Source organism: Malaclemys terrapin, chromosome 9 (genome assembly GCF_027887155.1).
Source record: "Malaclemys terrapin pileata isolate rMalTer1 chromosome 9, rMalTer1.hap1, whole genome shotgun sequence".
Lineage (NCBI taxonomy): Eukaryota > Metazoa > Chordata > Testudines > Emydidae > Malaclemys > Malaclemys terrapin.
Window position 1 is genome coordinate 60,459,694 of NC_071513.1, and position 12,942 is coordinate 60,472,635.

The 12,942-nt window shown below is 44.1% G+C and overlaps 1 protein-coding gene across 1 annotated transcript in view; it reads right to left on the bottom strand.

Moving 5' to 3' along the window:
* Positions 1-12,942, bottom strand: part of LOC128843202 (uncharacterized) — a 336,468-nt gene that overhangs the window by 308,330 nt on the left and 15,196 nt on the right. The window contains 1 exon segment of the mRNA XM_054039816.1: positions 9,945-9,980. Within this exon segment, the coding sequence (XP_053895791.1) occupies positions 9,945-9,980 (36 nt within the window).

Consider the following 12,942-nt stretch of genomic DNA (forward strand, 5'->3'; position numbering starts at 1 on the left):
ATATGGTGGCCCCTGTTGGGATGGATAATTCAGTGTCTTGTGTGCTAAACGCTGTCTGTTTATCCCTTCCTTTAGGATCGAGTGAAGAGATCACAGGAGCTGGTGACTGGATTTGCAGAGATATTGTGCACTTGGCTCCCAGGCAGGTGGCCCCTGGAAGTGGCATGGAGGGAAGGACATGCAGTGGGGTCAGCGGATGTCCTTTTACATTTGCTGGCCAGGGAAGGGCCACATGAGTGGATCAGTTGAACCAGGGGGACAATCTGGGGACTCAGTAAAGGCATAGGACAAAGAGATTAGGGGTAAAGTCAGGCCCAGGGGAATCACAAGTCCTTGGCAGGCGAGGGCTAAATTAGGAGAGGGAACAGGTAGAGATTTCCCATCATGAAATTGCTTAGGGCTTGAGGTATACAGGTAATCTGTCACTGGCATTCAGAAGTGTACAGGATATCAGAGGCCCCCCATTGAAAGTGTGTCTAATGAGGTGAACGTGCTAACTTTGCTGCTATCCAATTTGAATGGGTCATGAGAGCCAGTGTTTGGATCTCTGGTCTCAGAATAGTGCACTGGGCCCACCAGCAGGCAGCCACTTCCCTTCACAGCTGGGCCTCGGTAGCAAGGTGATTCTGAGTTGATATGGGCAGAGGAGTGTGCTCTGGGACCAGGGGATGGCCCTCTAACGCTCTTAGGCAAGCAGGAAACAGCCACTTCATTTATTGTACACCTGGGTGAAAATGATTTCCAATTTTGTAAAAGGTTGACTTACTCATCAGGGAACAGAGAGATTTAGGGGAGCTCCAGAATGTTGGCCCAGGGTAACTGTCTGATCTGGGCAGGGCTGGCTCCAGGGTTTTGGCCGCCCCAAGCAGCCCAAAAAGGAAAAAAAAAAAAAAGCCGCGATCGCGATCTGCGTTGACAATTTGGCGGAAGGTCCTTCGCGCCAAGCAGGAGTGAGGGACCGTCCGCCGAATTGCCGCCGCATAGCTGGACCTGCTGCCCCTCTCCGGAGTGGCCGCCCCAAGCACCTGCTTGCCAAGCTGGTGCCAGCCCTGGCAGAGGGTACAGCAGGGAGCTGCCAGGCCTCCATAGGTTGGCAAGGCCAGAAGATGTATGAGGCATCTGGAATGGGGAGGGTTAGTAACTACTAATCATAGATACCATATTTGGTACCTGAGCGATTCAGGGATGATGGGGACATCTCTCTGACAGGGAAGTGGGTATATTTTTTATTAAGGAGGGAATGGTTAATTATCTGGGAACCTGCCTGTTGTGGGGGGAGGCAGCCAAGCTAATTGCTGGCATCTCCTGGTGACATGTTTCCAGTGCAAGTATTTGTTCCATAGGGGTCTGGTTGCTTGATAAACCAGAATTAGAAGTGGACTTAGAGGAAGGCATCCCTTAGAGATGCTGGGGAAAAGGGATACGTTCCTAATACCTGGTACAGCAAGGATGCAACCCTATTATTCCAGCCCCTTTAACCTCACACAAGAATAGCATGGCAGGGTCTGAGCAATGGGCTGGGGGGGGCTGACAGCAGCCCTCCACCAAATGGAAAACATTAAGGAAGGAATGACCTGCACTCTGAGGTTGTGCTGGATAGCTCCCAGATAAGTTCAGTTAATAAAGTTATAGCCTTAATTAAACTGCATTCCCTACATCGTTGTCTGTCTTCCCACATGTCCAGGACCATAAAGAGCTCACATTTAGTTGCCAGTGTATATCAAAGAAACCAAAATTGCAGGCCAAATACATGCAAATCAGTTACTGTCTAAAATAACCCTCCTGCATGCTCAAAGAAAATATCCTAGCTTTATTTGGGCATAAGCTTTCAGGCTGGACTGAATTAGCCTTCAACATTGGTTCTCCACTTGTAAGGTAACTCCTTCTCTTCATGTGCCAATATATATTTATGCCTGTATCTGTAATTTTCACTCCATGCAGCTGAAGTGGGGTTTTTTTACCCACAAAAGCATATGCCCAAAAAAAAGTCTTCGTCTTTAAGGTGCCACTGGACCCCTCGTTGTTTCTGTGGATACAGATGAACAGCTACCCCTCTGATACTTGGTATTCTAGCTTTGTTATTTCAGTACATTGATTTGAAGGATAGGTGGCAACCTTAGCAACAGTCCTTTCAGAATTAGAATTCTATAAGCATGATTAGGAAAAAGTCATAAATTAACTTGCTGTATAATTATCTCAGGGTAAAACCTAAAACTCTTCTTTATTAAACGAACACCTACTGCTTCGCTGTATTAGTTTTACACTTTGATAATGATTGTTTGCTGGCTGCATTTCTAGAAATTGGCACCTAGCAGCCAGTAATGGGAGAGTAACTGTTGCAAATGTCTTGAAACCTGCAGGTGCATGCCTTGTAAAAGGTATTGTGCCTGCATTTATTAACTAAGCCCTCTCATTCTATTCCTTAGATGTTTGGGACCTGTAAGTACTGCTTTAAATTCATTTGTTGCACTCCAAAATAACATCCCAAACAAGCAACAAACTTGCTGAAAGAACAATGATTGGTGTTTTAAAAGGATTATGAAACCTAATTTTGGATACTGTTGGGTAATGAACACAGTCCTTCCCACACTCCTACAGCTCCAGCCTGGCCTGGCCTTGACATGGCACTTTACTGTCCTGCCAGCTCTTAATTTTTAGCTTTTAAAGTTAAATTAGGATTCACTTTTAGCTGACTTTTGTAATAAAAAAATTAGACACCCTTGGCTATGGGCAAAGACTACTGAAAGATATGATTAGTTAATGACTTCAAATTTACACCCCCCCCCCCCCCCCCAATATCTGCACTGGCATTCCAGGCATATAGGAACAAGGAGAACAAAGATTTAGGTGCCTTTTATGCAATTCCAGATGCTGGAGTGTAGTTCCTCCCAACTAGCACACGAAGCTAGTAGCCTGAGGGTATGTCTCACTGGCAAGTTCCTGCACCACAAGTTATACCACTTTTATTAAAATGCTGGAATTAAACCACTGTTGCATGTCCACACTGTGCTCCTTGTGACACTGGAGTGCATCCACATTAGCAATTCTTGCAACAGCAAAGACAGCAGTGCATTGTGGTAGCTATCCCACTGTGCAGCTGGCTGCAGGGTGCTTTGGGAAGGGTTTGCAATGCCTCATGGGGCAGGCACAGCATCACATGATGCAGGTTTCCCCAATCCCATTGTTCTAAGGGTATCCTACTACATTGCCAGCTGTTTTCAACTGAAGAGTGAGGGGGTGGTGCGGCAGAGGAAAAAAAAAAGAACACCCCCGTCCCCCCCCCGGAAAGGGGAGGGAGGGCATGTCTCCAGGGCAGCTGAGTTCAAAACAATGAGCAGAGCAGACCCTTGAGACATTATGGGACAGCTCCAGAGGCCAGTTGCAGCTCAGAAAGCAATCAAGTGTCTACACTGGCAATAGTGCTGGAGCCATAGATGCCAACTCCATGGGTGCTCTGGGGCTGGAGCACCCACAGGGAAAAATTGGTGGGTGCTCTGCATCCACTGGCAGCTCCCCCACCTGTCCCCCCCCACCCCAGCTCACCTCCATGCAGTCTCCTCCCCTGAGCGTGCTGCATCCCCACTTCTCCTCCAGCTCCCAGCAGTTGGGGCCACAAAACAGCTGTTTTGCAGCAGCAAGTGCTGGGAGGGAGAGGGGAGGAGAGGGAACGTGGTGTGCTCGGGGAAGAGGCAGGGCTGGGGTGGGGATTTGGGGAAGGAGTCCAATAGGGGCAGGGAGGGGGTGGAGTTGGGCAGGGACTTTGGGGAAGGGGCTGAAACAGGGGCAGGGCTAGAGTCAGGGCAGGGCCAGGGGTGAGCACCCACTGGCATTGGGAAAAGTTGGCGCCTATGGCTGGAGCCTCTACGCAAATAGCCTTACAACTCTTGTCAAGGTGGTTTTTTGCAGTGCTGCAACTGAGGAGTTTGTGCACAAAGTGGCTTGGCAGTATGTACATGCCTGCAGTCTGAGTGCAAAAAAGCTGCTTTACTGCACAGAGGCTTGCCAGTGTAGCCAAGCCCTAAGACTTATTATAGATTCATAGATTATAGGACTGGAAGGGACCTCGAGAGGTCATAGAGTCCAGTCCCCTGCCCGCATGGCAGGACCAAATACTGTCTAGACCATCCCTGATAGACATTTATCTAACCTACTCTTAAATATCTCCAGAGACGGAGATTCCACAACCTCCCTAGGCAATTTGTTCCAGTGTTTAACCACCCTGACAGTTAGGAACTTTTTCCTAATGTCCAACCTAGACCTCCCTTGCTGCAGTTTAAACCCATTGTTTCTGGTTCTATCCTTAGAGGCTAAGGTGAACAAGTTCTCTCCCTCCTCCTTATGACACCCTTTTAGATACCTGTAAACTGCTATCATGTCCCCTCTCAGTCTTCTCTTTTCCAAACTAAACAAACCCAATTCTTTCAGCCTTCCTTCATAGGTCATGTTCTCAAGACCTTTAATCATTCTTGTTGCTCTTCTTTGGACCCTTTCCAATTTCTCCACATCTTTTTTAAAATGTGGTGCCCAGAACTGGACACAATACTCCAGCTGAGGCCTAACCAGAGCAGAGTAGAGCGGAAGAATGACTTCGTGTCTTGCTCACAACACACCTGTTAATACATCCCAGAATCATGTTTGCTTTTTTTGCAACAGCACCACACTGTTGACTCATTTAGCTTGTGGTCCACTATAACCCCTAGATCCCTTTATTATAAACAAGGCCACCCTCTACAAAAGTGGATTGCCTTCTGACTCCCACAGCTGTCAGTCTCCAACAAGTGAAGCATCAGTACACTTACTGGCTGAGAGGAAAATCCAAAACAAAGGAGAAAATTTAATAGCCTCAAAAGCCTGCAGAGATTTTAGCCACAAATTGTTATGCAGCTGCCTTGGAGAATTCACTGTATACAATCTATTTACACCTTTAAGATCCAGGTTCCTAAAGAGGATTAGGCTTTTTGAAAAAGCAGAATTAGTATAACTCATACATAGCAAGAAAACTTTCCAAACAATCTCAAAACTTCACTTTTCTGTCCAGAATGTACACACACTTAACAGGGAGTGCCTTAGAAATGACAACTCCAGTTTAGCACCTACACGTTTTGAATGAGATGCAGCTGGTGTGGCCTTATGCTTAAACTGAAGTATTCAGTTTTACAAAATAGATTTAACAGTTTTTACTCTTTATTTTATTATCCCTTTTTTCCTTTGGGCCATTGTAAAATGTGCTTGTAGCAAAAGCCTCTGAAGTTCAATATAAAGAATTGTACATACCTGGGACAATGGACATGCAAACATTTAAAAAAAAAAAACAGGTTTCTTTGTCCTAGTTTCATGTAGCAGTTGGTAACTATAAAGTCTCCTTGCTAGAGGATGTTCTGAAGGCCAAGACCATAACAGGGTTCAAAAAAGAACTAGATAAATTCATGGAGGATAGGTCCATCAATGGCTATTAGCCAGGATGGGCAGGAATGGTATCACTAGCCTCTGTTTGCCAGAAACTGGGAATGAGCAACAGGGGATAGATCACTTGATGATTACCTGTTCTGTTCATTCCCTCTGGGGCACCTGACATTGGCCACTGTTGGAAGACCGGATACTGGGCTAGATGGAACTTCAGTCTGACCCTGTAGGGCCATTCTTATGTTCTTATAAAGTCATGGCTATAACTTGATTATAATTTAATTTGGCCAGGAGTTTGCCCCCATCGAACATTAGAATAAAATATAGCTAGCAAAAAATTTAACAGTAACCAAAGAACAGGCTTGTGGTATTGTAAAGAAATTGCATAACATGAGAAGTCTTCAAAATATGCATCCAATCAGTTTGTGATGGGTTGGATCACAGAAACCCCTTTGGGAACTGCCAACTGATGTGCCAAGACTACTTCTGCCCCTGCTTTCCCTGCCTGGTCAGGACTCCAGCACCCTGTCTTGTTGACCCAGACATGCCTGTCTGCTCCAACACAGACCCAGGTCTGAACCATGTGCCCCAAAGCCGCAGTCTTAACTGAAAGCAACTTACAAGAAGTGTTCCTGTCTAACACTCAGATGCCCAACTCCCAATGGGGTCCAAACCCCAAATAAATCAGTTTCACCCTGTATAAAGCTTATAAGGGTTATACAGGGTAAACTCAAATTGTTCACCCTCTACAACACTGATAGAGAGATATGCACAGCTGTTTGCCCCCCCCTCCCCAGGTATTAATACATACTCTGGGTTAATTAATAAGTAAAAAGTGATTAAATACAGAAAGTAGGATTTAAGTGGTTCCAAGTAGTAACAGACAGAACAAAGTGAATTACCAAGTGAAATAAAATAAAACAAATCTAAGCCCAATACAGTAATACGACTGAGTACAGATAAAAATCTCACCCTGAGAGATGTTTCAATAGGTTTCTTCCACTGACTGGATGCTTCCTAGTCTGGGCACAATCCTTTCCCCTGGTACAGCCCTGGTTCCAGCTCAGGTGGGAGCTAGGGGATTCCTCATAATGGCTGCCCCCTTTGTTCTGTTCCACCCATTTATACATCTTTTGCATGGAGGTGGGAATCCTTTGTCCCTCTGGGTTCCCACCCCTCCTTCTCATCAGAAGATGATCAGGTTAAAGATGGATTCCAGTTCAGGTGACATGATCACATGCCACTGTAAGACTTCATTACCTACTTGCCAGCACACATGTATACAGGGAGACTTACAGGTAAAACACAGCCATCTGCAGTCAATTGTCCTGGCTAATGAGAGTCATCAAGATTCCAAACCACCATTAATGGCCCACACTTTGCATAATTACAATAGGCCCTCAGAGTTATATTTCATATTTCTAGTTTCAGAGACAAGAGTGGTACATTTATACAAATAGGATGACCACACTCAGTAGATTATAAGCTTTGTAATACCTTACAAGAGACCTTTTGCATGAAGCATATTCCAGTTACATTATATTTAAACTCATTAGCATACTTTCATAAAATCATATAGAGTGCAGCAGCATCACAGTTTCCTTCATAACCTTAGATAAGGAGGCTTCTTGTGTTCAGCATGGATTCTTGCAGGTAAAGCCAGTGAAGTGGAACACTTTACTGATGAGTGACCAATGGCTCTTTTGAAACCAAATCCAACTTGGAATTGTAGATCTCTATTGGTAATAATATCCCTGTATATTTATGATGCAAATTCCATCACCAAACTATAAACCAAATAAATGAAGCTAAAGATATAGTTGCATTTCCTTAAACAGTAGGAAAGTTCACAGTGGAAACTGAGTGAGTTTATCTTTTTCTAGAGAGGAGATGCTATAGTTTGTGCAATATGACATTCATAGGGGATTTGATTTGTATTTTGCTGTTTTAAATGTCATTCTGCAGCTAGGGGGGGATAATTGGCACAATGTCTATTCATAAAGAAGTTACCTCTACTTCAGCAGAGAAGTGGCCTCTCCATTGTTCCTCTTTACTTTAACACCTGATTTATGTTTCATTAAACGTTCGGTGACAACCTGATAGATTCACTGCATCACACGCCTTATTTTCTGTTGATCAGGAAGACTGGCAGTGGACAGGAAACTCAGCTGGCTAAATATACCTATTCTGGTGCCAGCTTGCCATTTTTCACATAGCTGTCACTGACTCTGGTACGTGCAAGTGACTGGACAAGATTATACTGCTGGCAGTGGTCACTGAGATGGCTTTTGAACCAGCTCGTCTCCAAGGCACATATCAAAATAGGCAGCTGCCCCTGAGAAGCCACAGACAAATCTGTGAGAGAGACACACACACACACACACACACACACACACACGATTAAAGCAATAATCAGGGATAGCCAGTTTTCAACACCTGTGCACTGATTAGTAGGAGTAGCCCCATTGATTTTATGTTTGCAGATTGCCAATAAATGCAGTATTCTACCCAGGACCGGTTCCAGGTTTTTTGCTGCCCCAAGCAAAAAAAGCTGGAGTGCCGCTGCTGAAGCAAAAAAAACAAAAAACAAAAAACAAAAACAAACAAAAAAAAAAACACAGAGTGCCGGCCCTGAAAAGAGCTGCCCCTAAAGGGCTAGAATGCCACCCCTTGGGAAGTGCTGCCCCAAGCACATGCTTGGAAAGCTGGTGCTTAGAGCCGGCCCTGGTTCTACCTTTGCACAGCACCAGGGGATAAGCAGCAGGTCTGGTCTATCAACAGCACTGTTAATGGCAGCCCCCTTGTTACACTAGTGAGGGGTGGGAGGGACTCAGTTTCATTCTTGCATGAATCTTCCAACTACTTTCCTTCTGGTGCATGTCTCATCCCCGGCTCTGGGTTCCTCCTCCCTGGAACTCTCCTATCTGATTCTAATACCAGCTCCTAAACTAAGCTGAAAAGTTTAAAATTGGAATAACTACATCTGTACCACAAAGTGTCATTACCTATATTGTAATGAATTGTCTGTACATCTGTATTCACAATCTATAGCCTGCAAAATTAAGCCTTGGAATATTTAAACTCTTAATTCACACTGTAGGCAGATTTTTTACTACTGCTTTACTGAATGACACTTACTCTGGTGTGGATTGTGGCTTCTGAATTGTTAGGCTGCCTAGAATGGTGGATTGGCATCTTTGCTGATTTAAGTATCAGGGTTAGGTTGCGCCAGACTGAGTATGGAGCAGTGCATAGGTGCCCTGCCTCAGGGATAGCACTTGGAAAGCACTGAGTCTCAGAGGCACAACTTCTCTCTTGAATTGGCAAGAGTAAATTATATACCATTTCAGGGGGCAGCATCCTCCCTACTGCAAGCCCAATATACTGGTATGTAGTGGGGGCAGCACCATGGGTCTGCCACTCCCCACCCCTTCCTGTCCATTTGCTCACGGAGGATAGTCTGGGCTGTGCAGCCCTTCAGCCACATAAGGGATGGAATTGGGGCTTACTCCTCTGCACTGCCATGTATGCAGTCTATATTGATTTCACGGATTTTGTATACTATTTATATTGATAGTATGCAATGACAACGCAAGTAAAATAGAGCAGACACTCCACAGGTGTAACTTAAAATTCTTAATAAAAAAGTCCCTAGGAACTATGTGTTCAAATTGTTCTTGGTATAAAGAAATGCATAGGACTGGGAAAGGCATGTCACCTCAAAATTGTCTCTTTATAGCGGGGAATAGGCTAGTCTGTCTGTGATTCAAATGGATACAGGATTTTGTTCCAGGGCTTTGCACACAAGGAAGATTGTGTTTACAGGGATGTGTGCATGTGCGGTAGGGGCAAGCACGTACAGAATGAGACATGTACAGAGGGAGTCACTTCCAGAGTGAATCAATGGCCACATAATGAGCAGCCTACCCAGCTGAATATTGATTAGTGTTGGCAAGGTTCTACTCTAGGGAGCTCAGTATTCCCGCCAGCTGCCTTGTATAAGACAAAGGAAGCCTCAGCAAATTATAAATGGCAGGGTTTATTTGGGAGGCACCACTTGGGCTCATAATAGGGAAACATGTTTGGCCGTAAAACAAACATGAAACATCAACCATCCTGTTAACTTTTGCTAATAAGTATCAGTGTATTTTATTAAATGCAATCAAAAGTTTGCCCTCATAGAACTTTACTTACAACTAATATTAGAGACTATGACTTGTCATTTCTACTGGTGGTAGGGGGCAGGGATTTTTTTGTTTTTTAGTTGCTGGAGGTTCTTGTTCCCGGACACTCTCCCCTTCACAAGAAATTGAAGGCTTTCATAAACAACATTTTGGGGTCTTGCCCAATGCCATACAATTGTATGTTTCATGTCCATTCATTAATGGAATTAATTTAAATATACTAAAATCATCATTTTTCCTAAGATTAGTTACTTAGTCACATTGCTACAGGAGTGGCATTGGCAGACAAACAGAACTACTAACAATAGTCTGATGAAATGAAAAATTATTCAGTCTGTGACTAAAAAGAAATCCTACCTTTTTAGAAGCAGAGTCTCCTTTCTCACAGGCTCTCTATGGAAAGAGAAATGGTACAAGTTAGGAGAAGGGGATCCAAAAATAGTATTCTACAAGCAATGGGCCCAGTTTATTCCTAGTGTAACTCTGACTTCAAGTAGAGTCACACCAGGGATTAAATTTGGCCCTATGTCTTTGCCAAACAACAACAGAAGCTGGCCAAAGACAGCTGCTTTTGCATTTCCTCAATGAATCTGTTCATTCTACCCTCATGATGGAGAGGCTGTAAACAAAGGCTCTTCATGATGTCTCATTGTGCTATGCATAATTATACTGTATATACTCCATAACTATACATGCTTCAAGGCACATTGCAAAAGCTTTCTACTTACCCCGGCTTTTTCTGAGAGGGTGGGTTAAGTGGAGAAAGGATAAGGGTAACCGTTAAAATGAAAAAGAAAAATCTTAATAGCTGCTTGGGATGGCAGTTGGGAATTCTCTAAACACAGTGTGGGGGAGGTCAAGGGGGTGTTAATAAAAAAAAAACCTAACAAGACCTGCGCCTAGCATCACCCTGATCACTTTGTTTGTATGTTTTAGCCATTTTGCTCACCCTTTCTTTGAGATTATAAACTCTGAGACCAGAACTGTCAGGTTTGTATTGTACCTAGCACAATGAACTGGATTGGAGTTTTGGGGATTACATAATAAATATCACCTGGGTTGCTTTCCCCCCCCCATCCCCTCAGCCCCACAAAGTTGAGAGACTATTTCCTCTGAAAATGTGACCCTTTCCCATATGAAAGGGTGCTTCTCAGGAAACGCCAGCAGAGGGATCTCAGAGAGTTTTCCATTTCCTCTGGTCCTTTTCAACAGATTTTTTTGGTGGGATAGGGCAATCTGGCCACCCTCGTTTATCAGTGCCGGAGCACATGCAGTTAGAAGCTGTCTTCTACAGACTCTGTAGAATTTCTGTAGCACAAAAAATTTACTAACTCTGAACATTGCACTATTTTAATCACAGAATGCACAAGCTTCTGCAGGTTTACTAGTGAAGATCCACATCGCCTGACTATGATCTCCTTTCACTGAGGTAGAAATCAGGAGTCACTCCATTGAAGTCACTGGAATTACAGCGGGAAAAAAATAATCTGCTGTAAAATCAGGATAGGGTTCGAATTGATTTAAGCCACAGCTGTTTAGAAAGATTTTTTTTTTTACCAGGTGGGCGTGCAGATCTTTTTAGCTCCTTGGTTTACAACATTTATTAATCCCACTAGTTTTGCCAGGAATATGACAATTTTGCAAGCTTCCTTTTCACGGCTCCACATTCTGCTGCCCTTACACTGAACAGTATCTTATGCCAGAAGAAGCCCCTTTGACTTCAGTGGAAGGGTTAGTAAAGTTACTATTCAATGTAATTACTGGTGGTAGAATGTGGCCCATATTGAATTACTTAAATTCTGGCACCTAGTCATGTCAACATAATCCTAAGCACTAGATTTCATTGTGGATTATTGAGCAACACAATCCTGAAGTGTGTAAATCAAGGCCTAGGCAACATCTACATTAGTGAGATCGCTCGTGTAGCTGCTCTATGCCAACGAGAGAGAGCTCTCCCATCAACATAATTAAACCACCCCCAACGATTGGGAGTAGCTATGTCAGGCTGAGAGCGTCTCCCACCAACATAGAACTGTCCACACCAGCACTCCCATCAGTGTAATTTATGTCACTCAGAGGGGTGGTTTTTTCACACCCCTGAACAGGGCCGGCTCCAGCATTTCTGCTGCCCCAAGCAAAAAAAAAAGCTGCGATCGGCGGCAGCAGTTTAGGAGCGAAGGACCTGCTGCTGGAGGGAGTGAGGGACCTGCCGCCCCCAAATTGCAGCAGGTGCCACCCCTCTCCCTTGGCCACCCCAAGCACCTGCTTGTTAAGGTGGTGCCTGGAGCCAGCCCTGCCCCTGAGTGACAAATTATATCGACAAAAGTGCTAGGGTAGACAGCTGACTAGCAAATCTGAGTTTTAAAAAAGCATAGCACACTTCTTAATGTAATTATCTCTAACTTGTCTTACCTGATTAACCTCAACCACACTGACTCCTTTGCCTAGAGGCCACAATTGGTAAATTTCAGGCAGATTGGCACTTTTCTGAGGTGAGTGTAAGAAAACCAGGCTTATAGAATTTGAGGAGCTTCCAGAGCTCTGTAACCACATTGAAATAACAGCTCCCTTTCTCCCAGGAGGGATTTGTACACAGGAAATATTACCACCCTCACAGTGCTAGTCATGAGGCACTCCCATTGAAAGCATCAGGGGAATAGCTGGGGAAGATGGTGGAGAACTAACAGGAATAAGACCTGCTCCCTCCTCTGCTCAAAGATCATGGCTAATGCTATTGTCCTCACCTAATCCCCAGTGTTTTATAAAGAAACACACTGCTAGTAGTCCCAGGAAATCTCCATTAGCATCAGGCACACTAGACTATATAGTCACCATGTAACTATTTAATGAGCCATGGACTTGCTCTAATATGGTTATTTAAAAAAGATACTTCTGTTCATTTCTCTATTGAGTACAACCCCTCATCTCTGCAGCCAAGTCGTTAGGGCCTGTTATTTTATTTATGTGCTGGCACTCAAGGGAGTGTCAAACTCCAAGTGCTAGAGGAAAGAAAAATATTAATTGACTTAAATAGAAATTACCTTTGAGGAAAACGCAAATCAAGCAATTTTCATGCTGTAAAGAAGCAGAGGAGGTTGCCATTGTTAAGCTATTGTTTAAAACGTGGGTACACAGTTTAGGGCCGACAAAAGGAACAGCATGCACAAGACAGCTGATGCAGTAAACTATACTGCACTGTTGCTTTACAGAAACCAACACAGAAAATAGCACTATTAAGACGCTATGTTCTAAAAATCTTCCTCTAAAGATTTCCTCTAGGGAAGTAATATTGCTCTCTGAATTATGTCCAAGAAACAACTTGGGGCCTGATTCTGCAATCCTGGCACGTGGCTTT